Genomic DNA, 24111 nt, shown 5'->3' with positions numbered 1-24111 from the left:
CATTTCGACCCGTTATATTCAACAGCAATGAGACCCCACTCGACGTAACAATAATGAGACCCCTTATTTCCTTCCGGGCAAAGGGGCCCTTGAGTAGAACACCAGGCGCACATCGCCGTTTCCGGTCAAGGGCTGAATGGCCATTCCGTACCATCGTGAAGTGTCTTCTGGCTGTCATTCTGGCGACACTACGCGGGATCCCCTGGTCAATACGGAGGCCATTGGATGCATATGTCGCATCACGTTGTTCCCCTCCCTGACACGGCGGACCCCTCCCTAAAGCCTTCTCACCCGCGCAGTTGGCTTCGGATCAGCACAGGAACCCTCATTGACACAACATCCCTGATCAGCGCAGGTGGTCTAATAATTGTCAGATAGACCCCAGTTCCAAGTTTTTCTGTGTTCTGAGATGTTGGGGACTCCCTGGACGTAGATCATAGATGAAATGGGGTCCCAAATTTGTATTAACATGGCTAATTCATGTTCGTCTTAAAATGTTCAAGATTCAGCCAGAATTGATTACTCATAAAAAACATGTAAGGTGGTTTTGAACATGCGCGCTCGCATGTAATAGCAACAGCCTCGGCACTTGGCGTTGCAGCCTCCATAGAACTCCCGGCGTCAGCCCTGCGGCTGCGACACGAAGCGATGGCCAATGAGCAAACGAAAAAGAATGACGCATCTTGACGAAGGTGGCTGGTGAACTAGGTAAATCGCCATGCATGTTTAATGTAGTGCAAAAGTAAGCTTAACACACCTTTAATCTGAAAAGTGGGGAGCCAGTCAACACTTCTGCCCCCACCTTGAAAAGTGGGGGGCCATGGCCCCCTGCCCCCTCCCCCCCCCCTTGTTCCTACATCCATGTTTAAAGGTGCTCTGACTGACTGTCGGCTGTTCGATCGAGAATCGCCACATGTTCATTCACGCATCTTGCAGGTTAGATGCAGATCTCCCAAACTCACAATATGTGGGCTTCAGCCTCCCCCCCCCCCCATCCCCCTCCCGTGCTCCTCACCACTCACCCACCTCCACAATGAGAGAAAAGTTGGCCAAATTCGGGGTAAAAGAAGTCAGTGGTTTTTGAGGCCGAAGTTTTCAGATTTTTACGGTTAAACCCCAAGCCCTCTTTGCAAGGTTAAGCCCCTGCAGGTCTTTCGAGAAAGCCGTCTTCCTTTTATCACACACTGAAATTTCATCACCACCTCCAGCTCTAGTCCCGTTGTATGGAAGCCGTCGCCTCCATGCCACGCCCGGTATTCTCAGAAGTGTGTGTGTGAGGGGAGGTCCTGCCGGTCCCCAGACACCGCCGCCGGCGCGCCGCTCACCCGGACGAGGCGTTCGGCCAAGGTCACCGCCAGCTGACGCTCGGGCTCGGTGGCCGGTCGCAGGGGGACATTTTTCAAAATCGGTCTGGGGCGAGGGCTCATTCTATGAGGTGGGCCTAACTAAGGTTGATCTAGCTAACCACAACAGCTGATTTCTCCGCGCATTTCAGCCCTTTAAGCTTGGACAAGCTCGGACAATGGCATGTTTTATCATCAAAGCGAGAGAAAGGTCGACACATGTCTCCACAGGTCAAGCGTACCATGCTTGTGTCGTTCTGACCTGTCTGACATCCAGCCTGCAGGGATGAAAACCTTTCCTGAACTTGGAGCAATCTAGCCGAGGTCGTGCCTCATTACGTGTGAGATGGGACCCGAACTTGATGGGACAGTCGGTACAGCCTTGGAATTTGCACACACATGCCCACGCTCTACACTTAAATAATTTTGGGTGGTCTTGCACCCTTTTTGCTGGGTTGTTGGGCTGGAGCCAATTTATGACTGACCGGCCGCCAGCCAACCAGACCGCTTGTTCAAGTGAACGCCCAATCACCGAGACGGTGAAGTGATCCACATGTGTCTCCATATTTCACATGCGCGCACACGTGCCATGTTTGTGCCGTTTTGGCAGGTCTGGCATGTAGCCTGAGCGGAGGTCCTTTACTGAACGTGGAGCATTCCAGCCGAAGTCGCCCCTCTTAATGCGTGAGTATGGATCGGAAAGCGATGAGACGATCGGCACAGCTTTGGCATCTGGTCCCACATGCACACGTGCTACGCTTGTGCCATTTTGGCCGGTCTTGCCCCTGGCCTGCACGGGGGTCCGATACTGACCGAGATCGTTCCCGGCCTCCGCATCTGCTCGGGTGCACGTTGCCGCCGCATTACCGGCCGGGCTGTCGCCCGCCACCTGGTGGAAGTGGTGTGCGAGGGATATCTTTTTGCAAGCTGTTTATTACCTTATCTAATCCTAATGTTTCATATTCAATGTGTATGGGGATTAATTGCCTCTATTTTACATTGGCTCTGCTTGTTATTACTGTGGAAATAAACTTCTTGGGGCTAAGTTGTCTGATTTGGCTGTGACAAAATATTGCGCACTGATTGGTCGGCTCAGCCATCGCGTCAGCCAGGCGAGCAAGGCCGACTGGCGACGGTGGTTGGTGGAGATCTGGCGATATGGGTGTTAGATCTACCCTCCGGCGATCTTTGACTGCGGTGAGAGTACTATATGCAGGCGCCAGGCGCCGGTGAAGCCAGTCGCATCCCCGACTCTGTGCAGACTGCACGCGTCCTCCGCTGAGAGCACCAACCCGACACCATGTGTGGTGAGTATCCGAGCCCCACTTGCGGCCTGCGATGGCTCATGAGATGTGACTAGGTGGACCAAAGTGGCAGTTCCATGATGCATCTCTTAATTATTTTCGAGAAATGAATATGATGGCATTGGAAGTCGGTTAGGCTAAAATAAGATTTTCAGTATTTCAGGAGTCGTGCTTAGGGTAAACAAAGTAAGATTTGTGGCTAAGCAAGGATCAAATAGCCATGGATTTAAGATAGAGAATACACAAATGTTCACAGCATTGCTTATGATTGAGTGAGCAGGGCCTCAATGTCTTTACTCTGCTTTTGCAGAAACTTTGACAAGTAAAGTTTTATGAATTTTTGCTCATGTATGAATATAATCATGTAGGTTTGTATGCTGAGAATAAGTGACCTTTTAGGTATCAAGGAGGTCCAGGTTAAAGATATCGGGCAACCATGCATGAAGGAGGAAGGACATTTCATGGCAGTGCTCATGGTCATGAGTATACAGGAGCTCATGATATACATTTACAATGTGCTCTAGCCTGGTGTTGAGACCAGAAATTTACAATGTGGTGCATTCTATGATGTTGATCATGCACTGACTCCTCCAGCATTCTATCTGATGGTTTTTCTTGTATCTGGCATTGCTTGCACCAGCCATGTGACCTTGTATAACAAGTCCCTGGTCATGATCCATATACTTCGCTTTTGGACATTATGGATTACAGCTGTGCCTCAATTTGTTAAGCTGCAGGATTTTGTTTGGTTTTAAGCTTGGTTTTAATTGTAGAGTTTTGTCACATATTTTGTATGCTTATTGTATAGTCATGCCAATTATGTTATTCATCACTTACAACTTATGTTTGTGCCTACTGTGGATATTTACAATGAAAATAACCTAGCATTTATCTACCTTGAGCATATTGTCATGCAACAGACAGTTTTGTCTGCAAGTTTTGCTTGTAAAATTGAGCAGCTTTTCTAATTGTGGTATGCATTGATTTGCAAAAGCACAAAGTGGTTGATGCTGACATGAGGCAGGCACTGGTTTCTCAAAGCTGTAGTTGTCCAGCCCCAGCAGACCGCACTGGTATCTTTCCCATCTCGCCAATCCCTCCGGCCCCGCCGGTCTCTGCGCGTCACGTGACCTCGACTCGCCCCTGGCGGCAGTCGCCTCTGGGCGGGGCGGTTCGTGAAAGTGTCTGGAGGCAGCCGGGGGCTAGGCCGGTCCGAGTCCGCTAGCTGACCTTGCCTTCCTCCTGGAGCAGCCGGTCGGATGCCGTCCGCGGCCGGCTCGCCCCTGCCAAGGCCTCTTCGCGCCGCGCTCGGGGCCCGGCACCGTCGGCCCGGGACGTCCGGTCGGCGGCCCAGTACCGCCGGCCGGGAGAAATCACGGGGACCGTGAGAACTCTGGGAATATGGGGTGGGTCTGCGCTGACTGAGCACTGCGATTCTGACTTCTCCCCGCGGTTGCCCAGCTGGGGCTCACATGTTGGGTGGGCCACGAGCTGCGTTGGTTGCGGCTTTGCTCACTGTCGCCGGGCGTCTCTGCGCCCCGTCGGGGCCGTGCGTGCGTGCGTGCAGCTGGGGTGATGTCCTGGCGGAAGCTGTCTACTTTAAAGGCGATTGTCTGTCTGGACAATCTGACTTCACCATAGTCATGGCACGTGGCGTGCACGTGCCGACCTGGACACGGATGCTGATACGGAATGCAATGGAATGGTCTCCGCTTGTAGTTGGTTGAGATTGAAGTGATGAACGTCGTTTCTGCCGCCCGCCGCGGTCTCGTCGGATGGTCTGAATGATTCAGCACCTGGCCGCCGTCACGTGTGCGCGCTGTACAGAGCAGATGACTGGTGCCGCGAATGCGTGGCCGGCTGGCCTTGTGCGCAGCCTTTCAAATTGGTCTGGCCGTCGTGGTAAGGTTACTAGGAAATTCGTCTTGCCTCCAGTGACGGCCGGCTAGTCCTTGGGTTGTGGTATGGCTCGGCGGGTCGTTAAAGGGATGATGGTGAACCACGCCCTGTTATGTGATCACTTGAGCGACGTCAGAGGTGATCCTCCGCCGACCAGCCAGTGTTTGAACATTCGGCCACTTGGTTGACAGGGATGTCTGCCAACCAAGTGGCAGACATCCCTGTCGTGCTACTGCGCCTCCGGCCTTATAGTTAACTGCATGCTGTTCCTGCTCAGAATCGGTTATTCATCATTCAGTCGTCAGCCGGGCGGCGGTCAACTCTGAATCTCAGTGCCTCGGGCTTGACGGGTGGACTTAGCAGGTCAGGTGACTGGGCTAGAGGTCAGAGTGCAACGGATTAACCCCAGTGAATCGCATCCTGGGGCTGCCGGAGAGCCAGCATTCTTGTAACATGCATTTATATTGACAACCTGCGCACCCCACTGGATGATTTTTGGAACGCTGCGTTTGGAACGCTGCGGCCAGCCCACATCTTTGAGAATTCCTACACCCTTGTGGTGCGCCTCACTGACTCTGGCCATCCCACGTCGTGCTGGCCCACCTCGGCCTCGGGGCTGTGAGTCGCCTCGCCACGATGGCTGCAAAGCCGGCCGCCGGAGTACCGGCGTGGGCTGTCGGGGCGTCGCCCTTCCTGGCCCCTGCCCGACGCCGCCGTTGCAACAGCCCCGCCTCCCGAACAGATGACCGCTTACGACACGCCGACCGGTCGCGACCCACTGTTGGGGTTGTGCAAACGGCCGCGAACCGGTCCGGCCGTCAGCACCCGTTCGGCCCGTGTGGCGGCGAAAGGACCAGCGGACTGACCGACCGTGCGCACGTGTCTGCGCACGTGGCCGCCTCTCGCCCGCGCGGGGCTCCTCTGCCGTGCCGGGCCTCCGGCGAAGGCGGCCCCTTTCGCGTACTAGCCTTTGCTTACGGGTGAAGAGTACGATTTTGTGGTGGCGAAGTGGGGGACTTTTTAATAGTGGGTTCTTCTGAGGCTCCGATTGGGCGAGCGGCAAGGGAAGATCCAAGCAGGTCTTGTCGCATCCCCTCTCGACCCCCCCCCATGCCCGCCTTTTTTGCGATAGATGGCTCCCGACTGGACACTAAAAATTCGCGGGATGCGTACTCACTGAGCTCCCACTAAGAAAATCTTGGCTGCGTCCCTGGCGAGTGGCTAGCGTGCTGTGATATACGAACAGAAGTGGGTGTATCGGCTGATGCAGCCGCCCCCCAGTCGTCTATCAGCTGTTATCCGCCCAGAGGTGGGTGTGAAGTGTCCAGCAGCATGTCTTGTACGGCGCTCTCAAGCCAGACCTGGCTGATTGACCCGGCTGCGTAAACGGGTCACCAGATGCAGACTGAAATCCGGACGGCTGTCTTGGGCAACTTTCCTGAGCCGGCTGGCTCTAATAAAGAATTCTGTTCCGCTCGGTTTTGACTCTGTCCTATCCCGTGCTGTGGGGGGTATCCTCGCTCCTGCCGGCGGCGCTCGCCCGCGCTTGGCTTGCCCGGCGGCCCCGGCGGCCCGGGCTACTAAAATAACCTTTCAACCAAGCTGAGTATCGCTCGCGTATACAGTCATTATTTACTGCGATGCTACGCCGTCGACCGTTAAGTCAACTTATCCAATAAACAAGCCATGGACGGCCCATTCTGCAGTTGTCAGACTGTTGATCTTCCTTAGCACCAGACTGGTCAGCTCGAACCTTTCTGTATCATGCGTCACCGGTTTAATAGCAGCACTTGTCTAATCCAACATCGCTGATCCCGGCCCGGCGTGTCGCTGGGGCCGCCGGTTCAAGTATCTGGTTTCCGCCGCCCCCTCCCGCCGGCCCAGGTGCCCCGGCGGGTCAAGGTCCGCGTGCTTCCGGTAGCGTTTGCAAGATTGGTCACGACCCGCCCACGGCACGGAAACTCCGCTCGGGCCGCCGTCGAGGTCCACTCCACTCTGCCGGGCCAGGGGCGTGTCCGCTGGTCACGGCCCGCCCACAGCGCGGAAACTTCACTTGGGCTGCCGTCGAGGTCCGCTCCACTCCGCCGGGCCAGGGGCGTGTCCGCTGGTCACGGCCCGCCCACGGCACGGAAACTCCACTCGGGCCACCGTCGAGGTCCACTCCACTCCGGCGGGCCAGGGGGCGTGTCCGCGGCGCCAAACCCCTTTGTCCACTCGGGCCGCCGTCGAGGTCCACTCCACTCCGGCGGGCCAGGGGCGTGTCCGCGGCGCTAAACCCTTCCGCAGGTCTCGATTCCCATGTCATCGATGAACAGGAAACTGGATGCGTTGGTCGGGATAAATTGTTTGTGGTCCACACAAATCCATACGACACAGATAGAAAGTTCGCGGATTCGTACTTCCGATCGACTAAACTAGGCGCTGTCTTGACGCTCCTCAGACGTCAGATGTGCACATCACAAGTGCACTAGAGTCTGCGTGTGCGTATCTGTTGGGTCGGTCGCTCGGGTCTGTCCGTTTAGAGATGCGCGGCTGTCGAAATTCGGGAAGCTCGTGGGTTCCGCAGTGCTCTGAATTTGGAGAGCCGGCACGACTCTCGCGCAGGCTGGCGCGTGAGTTCGGTGAACAAACTGGCTAAACAAATCGCATTAAGCATGCTATTGGATTTTCAGGAGGTGCATCAGTCCGGGAACGAAGCGACCGATGCAGCATTTGTATACGTTGCCCAGTTGAATTGTTAAAGTTGCCTTGATTCCTAATTAGTTTTAATATAATTCCTAGAGTGCCCGCATGAGCGGTCTTGCACTTTTCTGAAGCTCTAAAGCCAATGAGTGGGCGGTCAAATGAGTGTAGATTTAAGTGACTACTTGCGGCGACGCGCTAGGTTTGTTTGCCGAATGTTGCGCATTGCTCCGATCCACAGGGGCACATTGCCAGTCTTGTGGACGCGGCAATGAGAAGCCTCGCCCGGCCTTATTTCACCCATGGCTCAATGGTGACGCTAGTGTTGCGCTCAAGATGCTTTTAACGCGGCCTGTGCTTCTGTACGGGCCTTGCGGCGCACTGCGTCGGACGGTGGCGTGAAACTGCCGTACTTGACATCCACTCGTCTAGCCGACTTTATTTCCTAACTAAATTCAGTTACGAGGTACTTGTTGGCTCTTAACGATAACGCTGGCCTGTTTGGCTGCCTCGTGGCCTCTCTTGACCTCGCGCTGATTCAGTGGAGATGGCCGCTTTGGCAGGAAGCGCCATCCCGTGCCCCGGACGGAGAGTAAACAATGCGACCACCGAATGTGAAACACGCCCCGCGCACTGCACCTGACCTCGATCTGTTAACCCGCGGAACTGGGCTACGCATCCACATGAACTGAGTGCGCGCTGGGGACGAGCGCGGACGAGAAGAGAGGATGACCGCTGCTAGCCTGCATCCTTGAGCTACTTGGCGGGTCTGGTTTTTGGTGTGTGGGCCCGCACGGGCGCCGCCCCAGTGCCCCACTGCTCGGACGTGACCTCCAGGCCAGGGTCGGGCATCCGCTCGCCGCCCGGCAACAAAAAGGGCCCGCCTGACCCCATCGCTGTCTGTCACTGGACAGCTGGGGCTAACTCTGCGAATAAAAAACCTCCATTGGGATCTGGCCTTGAAGCACGGTTTACATTGACGAGTGTATACCTTACAGTGTATGGTGGGTATCATCTTACCGAGGTGATTTATTCAAGGAGTTACGCCAGATGTGGCGGCATTCAGGTCAATATACAACCTCTGTATATATCCACTTTGTCTTAACTGACCTTCGCTATGGCTCTGATTCCATTGGGCAACGCCGGTGGTCTAATCATTGGGCACCTTCGATTGCCTGAAAATTATGTATTTTTACGCGGGCGCTGTTCTGCTTTGCACATCGTAGCGACGTGAACACTTGAAAAACTTTGAACGGACGTCTAAGCGCAATAGATAATTGTCTATGTGCCGACTTGTACTAGTCATGGCGCAATGCAATTCGATCTGATAGCTTTTCAAGCTTGGCATGACGGTAGTTTTGGGCTCCTTCGATACTGAGACTCATCAGCCAGATTCAGAGTACCAATAATTCAGTGGACAGTTGGCCTGGGCGGCACTGCGGGCGAGCGTTTGGAGGCTACCGGCAGCAGCTGGGCTCCATGCGGAAGCTCGTGTTGGACCGCCGTCCTCCGGCCTCTGTCCAGAGATGGCTCGGCCTCAGACGGCTCCGATTGGTGATGAGTGTGTGACGGCCGTAACGGCCTCCAAGGGCGGTGTTCACCGCTCGGCCTCACAAGGCCTATTCAGGTGTTATCCAAGGACGCGAGCGACTTCTGTCGTTTCCGCGACGCCCTGTAAATTGCGATGGATTAGCGGATGACTGCGCCTGGAGGCATGAGCCATGTTTGGCCCATGCTGATATCCCGGGAGGACGGACGCGGGTACAAGTGTCCATGCGACCTTCCTAGTACGCTGTCTCGACGCAATATCCAGCAAGTCGATGGTGCTGGATGGCGAGTGGCTATCCGGCTGGGTATGTTTGGAGATAGGGTAGGATGGGATATAGGATATTGAAGGTGGAATAAATTCAGCGCGATTGATCTCGTAAGACTCCTTTTTAGCTTTTAGAGGTGTCGTCACTCGCGGATAATGTTGCATGGTATGGGAGGACGCCGCGTGGTGGTGAGTTAGAGTCCGGCGAGCGGCTTTCTGTCGGCTCCCTGTGACGACCTCGTTCTCCGTTCCAGGCATCTTTGCGTACCTGAACCACCTGACGCCGAAGAGCCGGCGCGAGGTGCTGGAGATCCTGATCCAGGGCCTCCAACGTCTCGAGTACCGGTACGTCTCTGGCCTCCGCTCTCCGGCGAGCCTGGCCCCGCGCCGGCCGCCAGAGACCGCCGGCCGTACTCTGCCCCCGGCCACGGTCTGTTTGTGCGTCGAGCCGGGGCGAATTTACCGACGCTGGGCGCCCCATGCGCATTCCTGCGTGTTTACGCGTGGAGTCCGGCGCTCAGGCTATTGCGTCATTTTCCTTCTCTCCTACCCCCCCCCCCCCCCCCCCCCCCCCACCGTCGCCCAGCCAGAGATGACCTTTTAGACAGTTCGACGAGCCCTCTCACTGCCATCACGTGATCTGATGGGACGGGGCCAGGGCATTAGGAATGTGAGGGGCCTTGTCTGGTCTGGCTGCCCCGTGCGGTTGGTAGGGAATGTGCATGGATTGGCCGCCCGGGCTATGATCTGTGTAGCGAGTGCAGCTTACAGCCTCGGCTGCCAACACGAGCATGTGTGATCTTTGCGTGCTGAGTTGACGTCTGCGGAGTGATGCACAGCATGTCTGAGGCGGGTTCAGAGCTGGACGATTTGCAGGAACTCGGACCAATTCGTAGGAGTTTGGAAGACACTTGACGTCCGCCTCCCTCCGCTTGGAAAATTCTGGCCTAGTGCCTGATACCCAGTTTGCCATTCTCACCGAACGTCGCATTCACCCTAATGTGACTCGTATCTGCTGCCGAGCGAACATCAAGCCGAAACCATTGTGAAGGATCACGCCAGTACGTCTCGGCATAATCTGCTCTTGTGTCGATAAATTTCGCGAGACCTCAGCCAGTCTTGTTTTGCCTTCCACCAGGGATTTCCCCGGCCCTCCTCGGTCGGAGGAGATGAGTAAGTGGTGTTCATGGCCCTTCACCGGCGGGCAATTACGTCAGGATTTTTTTGTAATTGGATTGCCCTTGTTTACGAAGTCTGGCAACAACGTTTGGAAAGCCCGCTTCTCTGACAAACACGTCTGAGAACCCTGCCGACAGCGGCGCTGGTAATTGCCTCTCACCAGCCACAAGGGGCCGCTGGTGAGGTCCGCCTCCCCCGCCCCTCCCCGCGAAGGTGACCCTTATGGACGGCGGGGTCTGATCACCTGTGAGATGTTTGTGATTTGAACAGAAAAGCCCGGATGGAGTGATGGAGTAGGGTGGCGGGGCCGAGCGCCGACCGCCCGCGGGAGGGGCGAGCGGGGCAAGGGGACGCTGTTGATCGGCTCAGTCGCCGGCCCGCGGGCGCCGCCGCCGCCGTCGCTGCCGCCGTCTGGGAGCCTGTTCGCACCCGCCTAATGAGTCTTTGGCCGCCGTTCGCAGGGGATATGACTCTGCCGGTGTGGGGGTGGACGGCAAGGATGGCAGCATTGCCGTCTTCAAGGAGAAGGGCAAGGTGAAGGTGCTGGAAGACGCTATCTTCTCCGGTGGGTGCGCACGGCCGGGCTCGGCGACGTGGGCGCCGAGTCTAGGTGCGGCGGCTCTCTGGCCGCGGGCCGGCGGGGTACTTCGCACCAGTCCCACGTCAGAAACAGGAGACAGAATTCCGAACGTGTTAAATCACAGGGATGGGTACATTCTTCATCACACGCCTGCGAGACGAAAGCTACACCTTATGTCTGCTGAAATGATCGTACAGCTATCTAATGTTGTGCCAGTTGACGGCTGCCTTGTGGAGCGAACTGCACGTTGCAGTACACGCCACCCCTGTCGGCTGCCTTCGTCGCTCGGGCGCGGCGTTTGTGACCGCCGTTCGCTCGCGCCGTCCGCAGGATCCAACGACCTGGACATGGACGAGATCCTGAGCACCCACATCGGTATATCTCACACGCGCTGGGCGACCCACGGCGTGCCCGCCCCGGTCAACGCCCACCCGCAGCGCTCGGACGAAGACCAGCAGTTCATCTGCGTGCATAACGGTGCGTGTCGCCCCAGCCGCCGGCTGCAGCGGCGCTGGCGGCGCTGGGGGCTGACTGGCGCGGTCGGGACGGTGCGCTGGGTTAGCCAGCGACGCGTGTAGCCACAGGTGACCGATGCCGCGTCTTGACGGTGCGTGCCTAGTTGGTGATACGAGACCCCTCATCTGGCGCTGCTGTATTGATGTGCGGCCATCACTCGCTGGCTCTTGCCGTGCTGCCAGCCGCCATGCCAGCGGCGGCGCCGAGGTGTTGGCTGTGCGCGGTGCGGTTTCCGTGGTCGCCTTGCCCGAGATGGTCCCTGCCTTGGCCGTGGAGCTCTCGCTAAGTCGGCTCCCGGCTGCGCCCTGTGCATGCTGCTCAGGGCTTCGCAGCGGCTGCAAGTCGTGTCTGATGCTAATTCGGCTGCGGGTTGCACGTGGTGTGATCCACCTTGCCATCGTGCGGGCAGTAGGCCGGGTGTAGCGCTATTTATATTACGAGCGTGCAGTGAACCACGTTAAGTTTAGGTGCAATGTGTTTTGTCGTGGCGTGACGTTATCTGTGTACCGATATGGCCTGAGGAGGAGGATAATGCGGCATAAGATCCACGAAATACGTGTGCGGTTTGTAATGGGCAATCACTGCTCATAGTTGAGAATTGTCGTGAAGTGTTTTGTTCTTGTGCAAGGTTCGGTGTTACATTCGTCACGCAGAGCTCCGACGCCTTTTTCTGGAGTAAACCCTGAACAAAGTCTTAGTCAGATTGAGTGCGGTGATGGTGAATACTGTAGGCGGAAAGCGTACAGGCGCTTTTTCTGTGCGTTGCATCCTGACAACCTCGCTTTTCGCTCCGCCGCCAGGAATCATCACCAACTACAAGGATATCAAACAGTTCCTAGTGGCGAAGGGCCACCGTTTCGAGTCGGAGACCGACACGGAGATCATCGCCAAGCTGACTCTGCACATCTACAACGACCACCCGAATCACACCTTCCAGCAGATCGTCGAGATGGTCATCCAGCAGCTGGTGGGTGTCCGGCCGCCGCCGCGGTCCTCGGAGGACTGGTCCCGTGTGTGAGGAGCGGTCTCACGCCTGAGAGGAAACCGGCGAAGGTCCGAAACGTCGGCGAGGAGGGCTTGCTCAGGACGGAGAGTCTCGTGGTGGCTGGTCCCGTCCGGCCCGGCGTCAGTATTGCGTGATCAGCAGTTCTTGCCTCCGATTGCTCCCTGGAGACGGCGCCTGTGCTATGACTGACGGGCACCGTTGCTTCCACGTATCTCCTTTAATGGCGACCTTCTCTGGACATGTCGCGGCCCCTCCTCCGCAAACTGACACCCCTTCGGATTGCCAGTCGTCCATCTGCTTCACTTGACCCCGCCTAAACAGACGCCCATGTCTGGTCCCGCGCGCTCAGCCGCGCTGCCTCCCGCGCACCACCACCGGCCGTCGGTCGCAGGATCGCCGGGCCCGCCGGGCGCAGCGCTACCCTTCGATCTCGGTGTGCAGTCTCTGACCGATAGCCGGCCAGCTGGAACACTAGGTCGTCGACCTCTGCCCCGCCCAGTTGGCCAGCACCCGGCCTTGGAGACGGGCTAACTCCGTCCACCGCCGTCTACGTCGCTGCTCGTGTTCGATTCGCACTAATCGGCTGTTTGTATCTGGTGTCATCGTGAGGGGCGCGGCGCCAGCGGACGCCGCGTGCTGCGGCGACCATGGGCGATGCATGGCCTCGGCGCGACCCGCCGCTCTGGGTGAATGTCCACCTCCGGGGGTAATCCGGCCGGCCGGGCCAGTTTGGCGGGCCCGTTCACCGCCGCAGTATCGCAACAGCCTCCGCTGGCCGTGTCGGCAAAAGTCCTCGGCTAGCACATGGGCCGGGGATTTAAAGGTGTGCTTTCTTCGCTCTATTTTTTCGTAATGTTTTTGATGCGTACCTCGGTGATTGCCTCAACGAGCAATGTTGACTGTGCACAGGCGGGCTGCTCTAGAGCGTGGTTGAGCATCACGTTTTTTGGGCCTCGAGCCGGTCGCGGCTCTGGTCATGCCGCAATGTTCATGTGAGGGAGAGTACGTTGGGCAAGCGGCGCCGGCTGGACCGCGGGCGCCACGGCATTGCGCCGCCGCCCTCGGTCCGCGCAGTCTCGGGGTGGCGCGCACCGGGACTGCGAAGGACTGACGGCTCCAGAGGACTCCCTCCTCAGCAGTGACCTTCCCGGCCGCCGCCTGGCGCCGGGGCGTGCCCGCCGCGGCGACGGGGCGTCTGTCGCGGAGAAAGCACGGGCGCGAAGGCCGCCGAATGGAAAGGTCTTATCTGCCGATCCCGGTGTCGCCATCGTCCCCGATCAGGGGACGGTGAGCGGCCGAGCCCCCTCACGCGCCGTCCTGCCGACCCTGGGGAGGGGCTCACGGAGCCGGGCTGACTTCTGCCAATGGCCAGGGGCCGCCGGCCTGATCAGTATCGGCGTCCTCCCATCAGGGGACCGGCGTCGGTCGCCTCGACTGACGCCGGCCGGCGCGCTGGCGCCGGGTTGTTTGTCGCGCGGCGTGGACGCCCCCCGCGTGCTGGCCGCGGCGTCTGGCGGTAGCTGGTCGTCCGTCCCGGTGTTTGGCTGCGATCGTTGGGGCCGGCGCCGGCGGCACCCGCGCATACCGCGGGACCGGTGCCGCCACCCGGACGCGGCTAGCCTCTGACCGGGCCGTTGCTGGGCTGGCGCGCTGATCTCCGCGCCGGGGTCGGGCGGAGGCTACTTCTGATGAAGATGCTCTGGTGCATGAGCGGCCGGCTCGCGGAATCAACTTTCTCTCTCCCTCGGATGACATCTTAAGCCGTTGCGGAATGCCTCACGTGACCGGGCTGCATGCTGTCTCTGTACTTAATTATGCTGACCGGCTGCTGCCCTTTAGCTCGCTCGCTCCGGCATTATGCCGTCTTCTCATAGGTGGATTATGGAGCATGTGATCGTTATCATTAACGTATGGGAACGGTCCATGCGACAAAAAGGAGCAACTCTTGCACCTCTTGTAGGAGCAACTCTTGTCCCGCCCTTGTACGCCGTTCACCACTCGTGATCGTAAAGCTCCCTGCGCGTTTTTTTCTCCGTCTCCTCTTCGTCTATCTCGTTTTATCTCTGGTTCTCCGATCCCTCCTGGTTTCCGCACGTTGCCCGGCTTCGCCCTTGTCCGCTCCTGCCGGGCCGGACGTCCATCTGCCTGTGAACGCTCGCCCAGATCGCTGCTATACCCGCCCGCCGCGTGGCTCGCCGGCCCCGGGGGTGCGCCGCTGCCATGGTTACATCGACGGCCGTCGGCCGTGGACGCGCCGCGCCGCGCCGCGCCACGTCGGCGTCGATAGGGCTCGCCGGCGGCGCCCCTGGCTGCCGTACGTGTGGCCGGGGCGGGGCGGGGAGCCGGGGTACAGGTGGCCTCCCCGCCGGCGTCAACCCGCATTGATAGCGGCAGCGACGGCTGGCGACGGCTGATGTCTACGGCTTGCGGAACCAGATTGCGGGATCAGGTCGGGGCCACCGCGATATCCGCGGGGCGTCACCGGCACACCCGGGTGCGCAGGTTGCCCGGTTGTCTGACGGAGACTGCCTCGAGGCAGCGCTGCTGGACGAGACCGGGAAGACGGCGGTGGTTAAACGCCCGGTCATGGTCGGCGCGGGTCGGTCGGTCGGTGCGAGTGGCGCAGGCTTCGTCTGGAAATCGTAGTCCGTGCTTGCTGCAGACACGGGCCCGACGCGTGACACATGGCGAGTTGGAATGCGTGCCAAGCTCACAATGTTTACGAGAGTGGACTCTGCCTCCCTTATCTTCTCTTGCAGAATTAATTTGATAGTTTTCCGTTTTCACTGATCGGGTTGACGCGGGAGGTGGACCTTTCAGTCTTCTGAATCTTCAGGTTGTCGATGCGAGCCCTCCCCCCCCCCCTTGACCGGGCTCTCCCGTGTCTGGTCTGCAGGAGGGCGCGTTCGCACTGTGCTTCAAGTCCAAGCACTTCCCAAACCAGTGCGTGGCAGCTCGGCGGGGCTCTCCCCTGTTGGTGGCCATCAAGACCAAGGAGCACCTGGCCACCGACCACATCCCCATCATGTACAGCAAAGGTAGGCCGGCGGGCGGTCACCTGCGGCTGGTAGTGTCCGGACAGGACGCGCCAGAGCTGAAGCCGTGCCAGCCCCGTCTGGCAGCTCAGCTGCCTGGCGTCTGGTAACTCTGCCGCCAGAGAGGACGAGCAGAGGAAGCGTTCATGTCGGTTGCGCTTGGTAGAATCTGGTAGAAAAATGTAGCATTGGTAACCGAGTTGAAGTGCGATTTTAATGCGTGTTTTTGTAGAGGTTTCTTGGTTGATGCGATGCATTGTTCTGTGAACTGCCACTAGTTGTACCTGTAGTTTGCTTTGCGGCAGCGTGCTGGCTTCAGAGCCCAACAGTTGGTCGGCTTCTCGCAAGATCAGCGGTATGTCTGGCACGGGCGCCAGTCGTACGTAACGCTGGCGGCCGCGCTTCACTTTTTCCGTTGCGTCACGACTTAATCTAAATGGCCGGATGATAAACTGATAGTCGTATCGGCCGGGGTGCGAACGATGGCCACGCGTTGGGCGACGGCTATCTGGACTCCCTGTCGACAATGCTAATGCTGCAGACGGTGTTATCTGGCGGAACCTAAATTGCTCGATAGTGCCTCGGTGCGGTCGCTTGCACCAGTTAGCTGAGCGAGGCCTGTGCTGATTCCTGGTCTGTTCAGGATCATACCAAAGGTCGCGGGCGTCGCCTGACACCTGCATGGCCGGCGCGATGGTTTCCTAACATTGGGCGTGGGCTGCGGTACGCCATGGCTTGGCGCTAAACCCCTGGCGTGTTGGCTGACTGTGGCAACGGCCGTGCGGCAGCCTCTGTGCGCTCGCCGGCCTTGACTAACCCTGCCCTCCTGCACCTCCCCCGCCGGCGCATGCTAACCGCGCTGTGCTCCCAAGGCTCTGGCGAACCGGTAGAGAAGCTCTCGCTGGCGGCCATCGGGCTGTCTGGCCGAGGTACGTGTTCAGCCGCCAAGGCTGCGGTGCCCTTTGCATGCTGCCGCGCTGGCTCCGTCCCCGCGGGGGTTTGGCTGACTAGTGCACCCAGCTTTCTCACAGTCGGCTGGCTCTCTGACGTTTGGCTGCAGCGAACGGAGGCCGAACTGCAGATGCCAGTGCGTGGTCGGAAATAAAAGGCATAGAAAGATCGGTGGAATTACGTGCCTAACAGTCTAAGTCGCCTGTTATCGTTAAATTGTCCCTTACCTATATACCTCATTTGGCGCGCAAATGAAAAGCGTCTGCAGTTTCGTCTCTAAGCTGCTGTCTACTTGATGTGGATGTGCGCATGCGTAGAGTGGAATGTATCTGCCAGGATGCCTTGGGTTCGGTCCCCACCTACCTTTGCATGATTCCTGTTCGCGCTGGCTTCAGGTGCGCACGACATGGCTCTGCATGCATCCGTGTGTTTGCAGGCTTTCGTAGACCCTGTGTCGGGCATCTGTAGGTCGTAGAGCGTTTGCGGTTTCATTACGCATGTTAGGTTGCGTGTGGTATTTCCTGTTCATTTTTTGTCACGTCGGCAGTACCGAACGGTTTGCCTCGGACCCAGACTCTCTGCCCTCTACATTCAAAGCTATCGCCTTTCTCGATATTACCAGTTTGGTGATTTCTCTTGAGTTGAGGCGCCTCGGCGGTCTGAGCGCCAAGACGCGGCGTGGTTTCTTCTGTTCTCGAGTGGGCGAGCGTCTGGCTCCGGGGGCCGGGTGCGGCGGCCGACCGCGCGTGTTTCGCGCTCACTGTAGCCCTCTCTGTTGTCTCTCCCTGTCTCTGCTGCTGGCTGTGGCGCATGCTCCATCTTCTCTCTCTCTGAATCTGCAGACGACTGTCCAGGTACGGTGGTGGCACGGGCCGGCCGCGGGCCACAACCACACAATCACACAATCACACAACCACACAACCACACAATCACACAACCACACAACCACACAATCACACAATTACACAATCACAGGCGCACGGCCAAGGGCTGCTACACACGGGAGGGGGGGGGGGGGGGTGCGGGCCTACAGAGCGGAAACACGCGCAAATTGAAGTCTACCTAGAACCGTATCATTGAACCGTAGTTGGCATCATTAGTAAGCAGAAACCGTAGTTGGCGTTGTATTCCATGGAGTCCCGGCGCTGTTTTTTTTTTTCGTGCGCCCACTAATTTAGTTCCGTGTACTGTGTACATTTGATTTTTTATTGCGCTTGTTTGTTTTAGGTTTGTGTTTGCTCGTTGCACATATGGCGTTTTTGTCGGCATGTCATCTGATACACGTGCCGTTTTATTTGCACCTATTTATTAACTGTTTTTGCTTTTACTCATCTGTTCTCGTTTGTTTCTGCTTGCATGTAGTATGTTTTGTTTGCATTTCTAGGCGACGATACCAAGGCACGGAAGATCAGCCCCACAGACAGTAAGTGGTTTCCTTCATCTGGCATCGCTATGCGGCCGCGAGTGTGCACGATCACTGCAGTGATCACACGGATCAGATCACTCGCATCTCTGAGCAGTGCAGTGCACATGATCACTATTACTGTGTGCACTTTTATGGGATGGCGCTAGGCAGGAGCTTGCGCTGAAGGAGTCCATCATGCTGTGGCTGGTAGCCTTACACGGTTTTCCATGTGGGATGTAGTTGCAGTAATGACTAGGTACTGCTCCACCTTGGGAGGCTGGTTGGCGAGGCGAGGCGTGCTGCATCAGTATATTTTCACCCCTTGGAATGTGCCCGCTTCATGAACACTTTGTACCTTCCTCTCTGTTTTCTTGTCAGCACCGGGGCAATTCTGTCATCCAATCTTGCTTTCTTCATGGAGGAGCGGTTTCGCGGCCGGTTTTCAAGTCGGATGTTGTGCTCGCTCCTCCTGATCACCCCTTTTCAATGTCGTGACGCATCGATCCAGCCGCGCAGGACTCGATCAGTCTCTTCGCTTCCTCCGCTTGTGTGGTCTGACTGGCATTATGCATCGCTTCGCGCCGAACATTTTTCGCTGTTAAACTTCTCCCCAGCTCTCCAGGCCACCTAGTTGTGACTGGTGCATATATTTTCGGTTGATCGGCTTCTTTGGCTGACTCCGCCGTCTGACTCCCGATGTCCTGCAAAGTTACCACTCTGTGTCGGTGCCCGTCCGACACTTTTTCGCTTACATGTCGCGTCTGTCTAGTCTCCGTCCCCAGTCTACCCCACGTCGTCGCTTGCCTCTCTTCGCGTCTCCCCCGCGCCGCGAGTGTCCCGGTGTGGGCGCGGGGTCTCGCGCGGCAGCCGAGCCCTGACGTGCTGACATCATGCCTTGTATTGGCGTCACTGTGACGTGCACTGACGCGGCGCCGCCGGCAGTGCGCCAGCCGCCACGAAACGTGCCGCTCATCCCTCGCTCCGAGTCGACGGCCGAGTTCCTGCCGACCGGCGACACGCAGGAGATAGAGTTCTTCCTCGCCTCTGACGCCTCGGCTGTCATCGAGCACACCAACCGCGTCATCTACCTCGAGGTCGGTGGGCGGCGCCGCTGCGATCCCGGGCGCCACGGCGTCGGCTGTGCTGAAATGTGATCGTGTTTGACCTGGCTGTCTAATGGTCTGCTGAGAACCGCGGGAGAACGTTTGATTGGAGATGGTGGCTGCTGCGGTTCTCGCTTGCTCGCTCGCTTCTCGCGACTCTTGCTCGCTCTCGCGGTACAATCTTGCCTGTATATTCCCATGAATGCCGATTTCATTGTGGGGAAAATGAAATGTCTCGCCACTCTTCACTCGTTCGTATTCGCTCATCAGTCGGCAGTCGTCGTTCACTCAGCTGCCAGTCGCTCGGCCATTGCCTGGCCAATGCCGGGGCAGTGCCCGTTCTGTGTCGTGTCTGTGGTGCGCCCCGCGCCCGGGGCTGACCGGCCGTGACTCCGGTCGTCAGGACGACGACGTGGCCTGGATCAGGGACGGCATGCTCACCATCCATCGGCTGAAGCGGGCCTCTATGGACGAGAGCAGCACCCGTGAGGTGCACACGCTCATGATGGAGATCCAGGAGATCATGAAGGGTGCGTACCATGCGCTCCGCTGGACGGTGGGGCTGGGGGACTGGTCATACATGCGGAACATTGCCTGCGTGTTCCACTGCGATGAGAAGCGTGCCGCAGTTTTGCGTTGATTATGTGTATTGAGGGCATAAATGGTATGTTCTCGGCCGCCTTGTGTCTGTGACTTTCATATCGTTACTCTGTAGATGCTGATGAAGGAGATGACGGCTAATGAACCTACCTTGCCCCGTAGGAAGCTACAGCTCGTTCATGCAGAAGGAGATCTTCGAGCAGCCCGAGTCGGTCGTCAACACGATGAGGGGCCGCATCAACTTCGACACCGAAACTGTCGTGCTCGGCGGGATCAAGGCGAGTTCTCGTGGCTTTTCGATCGCCGGTTTCCGTGCAGCCCGGCCGTTTGTTCCGCTGTTCTTCTTTCGGTTCAGACACTGGCTGCATGGGGTGTCCACCCCGTAAGTTGGTTCTGTCGTTAGTCTCTATTCGTTCCAGCATCAGGTTGCTTCCCGTGTATTCTGAGGTCGCGCTTACCATGCATGTGGTTTGTGTGCGCTCCAGTAAAAGAGTTGATGAGCACCCCAGCGCTCGCTCGCCCTCCCTACACGAGGCACCTCTCCTGACACCGGCCCGCGTCGTCTGCCAGGAGTTCCTGCCCGAGATTAAGCGGTGCCGGCGGCTGATCCTGATCGCGTGCGGCACCAGCTTCCACTCCGCCATCGCCACGCGCCAGCTGCTGGAGGAGCTGACCGAGCTGCCGGTGATGATCGACCTGGCCTCAGACTTCCTCGACCGCAACACGCCCATCTTCCGCGACGACGTCTGCTTCTTCATCTCTCAGTCGGGTCAGTGGAGCGGCGCCGCTTCCGTCTGGCGGGTTGGTGGCATTGTCTCTGCTTTGGGAGCTGCGCTGGTCCTGCGTCTTTGAGGTGTGTACGATAGGAGCAGCTCTTGTCTTAACGCGCGTTATGTGGTCAAGGGCTAAAGGGTGGGACATTTGTCCCGCTTGCGGTGGTTTTGGTGACTTTGAACTCGGCAGTCCGTGTCTTGTCTGCCCACGCTCGCCACGTGAATCTGCCCACTCCGCCTGTCGTGCGGCTGACCTGTGTTTCGACCGGGCAGCCGTCATATGAGACGCCTTACGCACGGCATGGCAGCGCCTCCCGCCACACCGTTCGTATCGGCGTACCTCTGGTGCGCGCCCTGACCGGTGCTCCGGCGCTCCGCCAGGCGAGACGGCCGACACGCTGATGGCGCTGCGCTACTGCAAGACGCGCGGCGCGCTGATCGTCGGCATCACCAACACAGTCGGCTCGTCCATCTGCCGCGAGTCTCACTGCGGCGTGCACATCAACGCCGGCCCTGAGATCGGCGTCGCCTCCACCAAGGCTTACACGTCGCAGTTCATCTCGCTCGTCATGTTCGCGCTGGTTGTGTCCGAGGACCGGCTGTCGATGCGGCCCCGGCGCACCGAGGTGAGCTCCGGGGCGGGCCGAGGTGCGGCACCCGGTGCGAGGGGTGGCCTCGCAGTGCGGTGGGAGGTGGTGCGGTGCCTGGCGGGAGGGGGTGGCCGCGCGGTGCGGTCGGAGAGGTGGGGCGGCGCCCGTTGGGGGGGGGGGGGGGCGTGGCTGCGCGACGGGGTGGGAGAGGGGGCTGGTGGCGGTGCGGCGCGGTGGCGGATGGTGGATCAGGCGGGGCGAGCCAACTTTGCGAGCACGGGCATGGTGTTTGTGCTGTTGGGAGTGTCTTTGTCGGATGCGCAGCTGGATGGCTGTTTTTCTGTCTGTTCATTTGATGTCCTCTACGGTCATCTCGTTTGCCACTTTGGTGTGAGTTTTGCTCGGCGTGTAGTGCCTGTCATCCTGCCTGTGTTTTGAGCCCGGTGCCTCCCATCAGATTATTCGGGGCTTGAAGCAGCTGCCCGAGCTGATCAAGGAGGTTCTGAAGCTGGATAGCCGGATCGAGGAGATCGCCAAGGGCCTGTACCAGAACAAGTCTATGCTGGTGATGGGTCGCGGATACAACTATGCCACCTGCCTTGAGGGCGCGCTGGTTAGTTGGCGAAGGAGACGCGGTGTGGCGCCACTGGGTTGGGGTCGTCGTAGAGGAGATCTGACCTGTTACAAGGGACTTGGTGCTTTTGCTCGGGTTCTTGGCCAACATTAAATCTTCGGAGACTAGGTGAAGGCTGTGGTGCCGTCGTGTGATGTAGATTCATAGCTCGGGAAACGAGCGAGGGCTTGCTTATTTGGAGCTGAAGTGTTATGATGGCACGCGGGCGCGGGCTGCTGTGCGCGGTCTTCGATCATGTTTGGTCACTTACCTTGCCATTCAGATGTGTCATGTGTCCCCACTCCTGTCTCGTGGCCGGCCCTCTGAGCCACCGCCGCCGTCGCCGCCAGAAAGTGAAGGAGATCACGTACATGCACTCTGAGGGGATCCTGGCTGGTGAGCTGAAGCACGGTCCGCTGGCGTTGGTCGACCCCGGCATGCCGATCATCCTCATCTGCACCCGGGATCCCACCTTCGTGGTGAGTGTCTGCTGCCTGGTGTCCGCCCGGCAGCGCTCGCAGGACGCGTGCTCGCTCGCAGCGCTCCCGGGCACGGGGCGTGCAGCGGTCGTCTACCGTAAGCTCGCTCGCGGGACGCGGGGAGTGCTCCCGGGCACGGGGCGTGCAGCGGTCGTCTACCGCAAGCTTTCACCGCTGTTGTAAGCGACGCTTGCGTGTTGAAACAGCCGCAGTCTATTCTGACGCTGGGCTCAAATCCTCACAGCAGCGGACGCCGTTCGGTCGGTGGCCTCCCACGCCGGCTGAGGCGACGGCCGGGGAAACCGGAGGGGCCGAGGTGTCGCGCTCCTCTGAGATGGGGACCGGCGACGGAGTCCAGGCCGGACGGCCCCGCCCGGTCGTTCGCTGCTGTCACGTCACGCTTACCCGTTGCTCGTGTTGCAGAAATGCATGAACGCGCTGCAGCAGGTGACTGCCCGTGAGGGGCGGCCCATTATCATCTGCAACAACGGTGACCCCGAGCCGGCCCGATTCGCCAACGAGCTGCTGGAGATCCCGCCCACCGTCGACTGCCTTCAGGTGGGCGCAGCGAACCGGATGAGGTGCTGAGTGTGATTTCGTGGTAGAGAAAGCTGACAGAGTGGAATTGTGTTTTGTGACTCTATTCCTAGGAAGTGTCTGTGTTTGTGGTGAAACTGTGATAAGGCCTCATGTTGACCCGCCATTGACCGTGCCCGCAGGGAATCCTTACGGTCATCCCACTGCAGCTGCTGTCGTACCACGTGGCTGTAATGCGTGGATGCAACGTCGATTGCCCCCGCAACCTGGCCAAGTCTGTCACGGTCGAGTGACGCGCTCGCCCCGCCCCCTAGCGAGGATTTAATGCGTCGAAGGCCTCCGCCACGGACTTGCTGCCAGCTGGCTCAGTCGACGCTGCCCAGCGGCCGCGTACCTCACGAGAGGTTCGCGCCGTTGTCACCAGATGGCCGTGCGTGCGGGCGTTCTAGTGGCGGTGGCGGTGCCACACTTCAGTGGGATTGCAAAAGGAACTATTTGCCGCCGTCGATGTGGCGTTGGCTGGATGCCAGAGAATTGGTGAGGTTACATGTCTGGAGTGGAGGACGTATCATGTGTGTGTGCGTGGGGTTTGCCCTCCCCGTGTTCGGGACATGTTGACGCCGCTGCTGTGATTAGGTAATCGTCGTTGTATTTTTGGTAGGTCATCGGATACGACGCCGTCTCGTTCGCTGAAACAAGTGCCTTATTTCGTTGCAGTGAACGTTCGCTTGGTCACAGAACATGATTTTCATTTTCGTTGTGTGAACGAGGCTGCGTTGCATCTATTGTATATTTTCTTGGTTCTGCTATAATTTCCGGTTTTTCGTCGGTTTAGTGTTGGTATATATAGCTCCTAATGTCTGCAGCATGCGTGAAAGTAGACCGCATCTTGTGTCCATTTTGAGCGCAAGTGTGCATTATTGCTACCCTGAAGGTTTATCCGTACAAAATAACCCTGGGACATCCTGTGTGTTCTCTGAGTCTTGTTCTCTATCGCGAATGCGTGCTTGTAATTGACATTCCATTCAGCGGTGTCTGCCGCGTTGATGGTTGCTAGATGTCGAATGTCTTTGCCACATGTTGCTTTCGCGTGTACATTTTTTCAGGCATATACAATGGCTCTTGTCCACTCTTTTGTGTTTCTCGACTGGAGTCCTCGCTCGATTTTTGTATCTCGAGTCTTCGAATCTTTGTCCGGTGGGTTTCGGGGAAACACGACGGCGTTACTGCGGCTCGGAGGACGTCTGAAACAGTCTGACTCATGCCGGGCTGGTGAATCCGGGTCCGAATGTGGCGCATCCGACCACCGGTGTAACTGCCGTGCTCTGGCCGGTCCGGATGTCTGCGGCTACCGGTGTAATGCCGTGCTCTGGCCGACCCGGATGTGGCGCCTCCGACCACCGGTGTAATGCCGTGCTCTGGCCGGTCCGGATGTCTGCGGCCACCGGTGTAATGCCGTGCTCTGGCCGACCCGGATGTGGCGCCTCCGACCACCGGTGTAATGCCGTGCTCTGGCCGGTCCGGATGTCTGCGGCCACCGGTGTAATGCCGTGCTCTGGCCGGTCCGGATGTGGCGCCTCCGACCACCGGTGTAACTGCCGTGCTCTGGCCGACCCGGATGTCCCGAGACCACTAGTGTAAATGTCGTGCTCTGGACGATCCGGATGTCTGCGACCACCGTGCCTCTGGCCGATCCGGATGTC

The 24111-nt window shown here is 58.4% G+C and overlaps 1 protein-coding gene across 5 annotated transcripts; it reads left to right on the top strand.

Moving 5' to 3' along the window:
• Positions 1-2483: 2483 nt before the first annotated feature.
• Positions 2484-23540, top strand: LOC119109376 (glutamine--fructose-6-phosphate aminotransferase [isomerizing] 2). 5 transcript variants are annotated; one of them, XM_037232988.1, is made up of 18 exons: positions 2484-2650; positions 9296-9386; positions 10682-10785; positions 11131-11277; positions 12117-12283; positions 15219-15360; positions 16230-16286; positions 17151-17162; positions 17693-17731; positions 18656-18807; positions 19220-19346; positions 19579-19694; positions 19987-20185; positions 20571-20815; positions 21237-21392; positions 21743-21871; positions 22295-22429; positions 22591-23540. In XM_037232988.1, exons 1-18 carry the CDS (start codon positions 2644-2646, stop codon positions 22699-22701), a joined length of 2136 nt encoding a protein of 711 aa, XP_037088883.1. In that variant the 5' UTR covers positions 2484-2643; the 3' UTR covers positions 22702-23540. The 5 variants fall into 5 exon arrangements, with proteins under 5 accessions (XP_037088883.1, XP_037088884.1, XP_037088886.1 ...); XM_037232989.1 differs by lacking the exon at positions 17151-17162; XM_037232991.1 differs by lacking the exon at positions 16230-16286 and having other exon boundaries at positions 2485-2650.
• Positions 23541-24111: the final 571 nt, after the last annotated feature.

This window comes from Pollicipes pollicipes, unplaced genomic scaffold, assembly GCF_011947565.3.
Source record: "Pollicipes pollicipes isolate AB1234 unplaced genomic scaffold, Ppol_2.1 Scaffold_7231;HRSCAF=8579_pilon_pilon_pilon, whole genome shotgun sequence".
In the NCBI taxonomy this organism is placed as follows: Eukaryota; Metazoa; Arthropoda; class Thecostraca; order Pollicipedomorpha; family Pollicipedidae; genus Pollicipes; species Pollicipes pollicipes.
Note: the sequence above shows the minus strand (reverse complement) of the source record. Positions and strands in the feature narration are given on the sequence as shown.

Coding starts and splice junctions, on each gene's coding strand:
- LOC119109376 (XM_037232988.1), top strand. Junction 12,284..15,218: donor AGATGGTCATCCAGCAGCTG/GTGGGTGTCCGG, acceptor TCTGGTCTGCAG/GAGGGCGCGTTCGCACTGTG. Junction 17,732..18,655: donor GAAGATCAGCCCCACAGACA/GTAAGTGGTTTC, acceptor CGCCGCCGGCAG/TGCGCCAGCCGCCACGAAAC.